At 54.1% G+C, this 2,414-nt stretch overlaps 1 protein-coding gene across 1 annotated transcript; it reads right to left on the bottom strand.

Annotated features, from left to right (window-relative positions):
* Positions 1-1,122: 1,122 nt before the first annotated feature.
* LOC136465657 (probable pathogenesis-related protein ARB_02861) lies at positions 1,123-2,056 on the bottom strand. The gene is made up of 2 exons (XM_066464306.1): positions 1,725-2,056; positions 1,123-1,243 (listed from the first exon to the last, which is right to left on the bottom strand). The coding sequence occupies exons 1-2, from the start codon at positions 2,054-2,056 to the stop codon at positions 1,123-1,125; spliced, it is 453 nt and encodes a 150-aa protein (XP_066320403.1).
* Positions 2,057-2,414: the final 358 nt, after the last annotated feature.

Genomic DNA, 2,414 nt, shown 5'->3' on the forward strand with positions numbered 1-2,414 from the left:
TACGGCATCTTCAGTGCCCGAAGGAGTCTCATTGACTCGTACAAGCTGCTCGGTAGATGATGACCCTCTGAAAGCAAATCCCCAATAATTGCCATCATAGCATCGAAGCAGGCTCGAGTCATGTTGTGCTGGGACTTCAACCCTAGTAGGCGCCTAATGGCATCCAGTTGAGAAACTGTTGTCTTCTCATGTAGGAACTTCTGTGTTGATTCCAACATGGCCAAGAACGCCTTAGCGCTTGGCTCTGGCTCCTCCTCCTCGTCCTCCTGCTCAACCTCCGGAGGTCTTTCAGTGAACATCGCATCATCATAGTCACCTAACCATCCTTCTACCCCGCCATCACCATCAAATGCCTCCAAGCGTCGTCTCACGACCTCCTCTCTAGGACGATAGGCATCACCATGGTACACCCACCGGGTATAGTTTGGCATAAATCCAAACTTGCAAAGATGCTTCATCATGACTTCCCTTGTTTTTCTTTTCTTGTTTTCACAATCGCTGCAGGGACAGAACATGTCTCTCGCTCCCTTAGCTTCCTTAAATGCATGGTCCAAGAATTTCTCAGTCTTATCCATCCATTCACGGGTGATTTGAGCCTGACTTGGGTGCCCATGTATATCCACTCATGGTTCTCCATCCTCTAGCATATACACATAATAGAGCAATATCATATACACATAACAGAGTAAAATAACCATTAGTTGCATCTGCATGGCGTGCCTGCTGTCTAATAGGTGAGGATAGGTCCTAATCCCACCCGCGGATGCGTAGATGAGGTTAGTTTCCATGCTTCTACTCCGATCCGAGACAGAATTTTGGCAGCACCTCCCCGCTGTTCTCCCGATGCACATCCTAGAAGGGAGAGTGTGTATCCGAAGAACAACAGGGAGGTGGTGCCGAAACTCCATCTCGGATCCGAGCAGAACATGGAAACTAACCCATCTACGCATCCGTGGGCTGTCCAAAAAACGTGGACAATCCAAAATAGATACGGTCATAGATATGCAAAGATCCGCATACCTCAAACCATATCTATTTCAGACGGGAGACGCCTAACTGGGTTATGTATGACAACTATAAGCAAGAGAGGTCAATTATACCTAGGGTGGCGGTGGAGAAAGGCTAGCGGCGCAGTGGCGAGTCGGTGCAGTGGCGAGACAAAGCAGTGCAGGCACGACCGCAGTGCCGACGAAGATGATCAGGATCGCCGAGGTGCTCCGGGTCCCCTCCGACAGCTCCTACTCTGCAAAAGAAGAAACACATCACTATTACTTGAAAAAATCGGTAGAACCTCCCCTATATGGGGAGGTTTCCAAAACCTACAAGAAAAAGCCGGCACGATGGCCGACATCCACATTTGGGGCACGATGGCCCACACATACACAAACCCGGCATGAAGGCCATCAACACATAAATGGCACCAAGGCCGACACCCCTAGAGCCTTTACCTTTTCTCTAGCAAGGGACGGGGACGATGGCGTGGACGAACAGCGATGTGCGGGGATGACAGAGTGGGCGAACATCATCGACGAACGGCGTGAATGGTCGTCGGACTAAGGTCCGTCACCTCCTCCCCCCTTCTCCTTCTTCTTCCTCCTCCTTCTTCCTCCTTCCTCCCTTCTTCTTCTTCTTCTTCCTCCTCCTCCTCCCTTCTCCTTCTTCCTCCTCCCTTCTCCTTCTCCTCCCTTCTCCTTCTTCCTCCTCCCTTCTCCTTCTCCTCCCACCTCCCTTCTGCTCCTCCCCTTCTCTTTCTCCCCTCCTCCTCCTCTCTGTAGGGACGGCCGGGCTGGGGGCAGGGCACCACGCCCGGGCTCTTCCTCTTCTCTACAGGGACGGCCAAACTAGGGGTAGGGCTAGCCGCCGAGGGGCGGTGTGGGGCCGAGGCATCGCCGGGGCGGCGGCGCGGGCCGGGGCGGTGTGGGGGCGGGGGCCGGAGGGTGCGGGCGGCGGCGCGGGGGCGGGGCCGACTGGGGCGCAGCGGCGCGGGCCAGGGCGGTGAGGCCGGGTGGCATGGGGCGCAGCGGCATGGGCGAGGGGACGTGGGGCGCGGGGGCATGGGTCGGGGCGGCGTGGGGCGCGGCGGCCGGTGCGGCGGCAGCGCTGGCGCGGGTGAGGTCGGGCACGGGCGGTGAGGAATGAGATAGGGTTGGAGGAGGATGGGCCGTGGGCCCTTATTCTAGAAGGGAATTTTTTTTCGAAATATCCTTTGCCGAGTGTTGTGGCCTGGCACTCGACAAAGGCCCTCTTTGCCGAGTGTCAGGCATGGCACTCGGCAAAGTATTTTTGTTTTTTTCAATTTTGATTTCAATTTTTTTTGTAGACCTTATCTATTGTTTACAAGCACATGTTAAAATTTGGGACCTTTTTATAACTTTTTGCTATATTTCTCGAATTAATTTTGTTTACTTGCATTT

This window comes from Miscanthus floridulus, chromosome 7, assembly GCF_019320115.1.
Source record: "Miscanthus floridulus cultivar M001 chromosome 7, ASM1932011v1, whole genome shotgun sequence".
In the NCBI taxonomy this organism is placed as follows: Eukaryota; Viridiplantae; Streptophyta; class Magnoliopsida; order Poales; family Poaceae; genus Miscanthus; species Miscanthus floridulus.

What these genes read in the sequence shown, in the direction of transcription:
- LOC136465657 (XM_066464306.1), bottom strand. Translation starts at nt 2,056, where the DNA reads ATGCCCCCGCGCCCCACGTCCCCTCGCCCATGCCGCTGCGCCCCATGC. An exon ending in AGGGGAGGAGCAGAAGGGAG is followed by an intron (nt 1,244 to 1,724) that starts GTGGGAGGAGAA and finishes CTTCTTTTGCAG; the next exon opens with AGTAGGAGCTGTCGGAGGGG.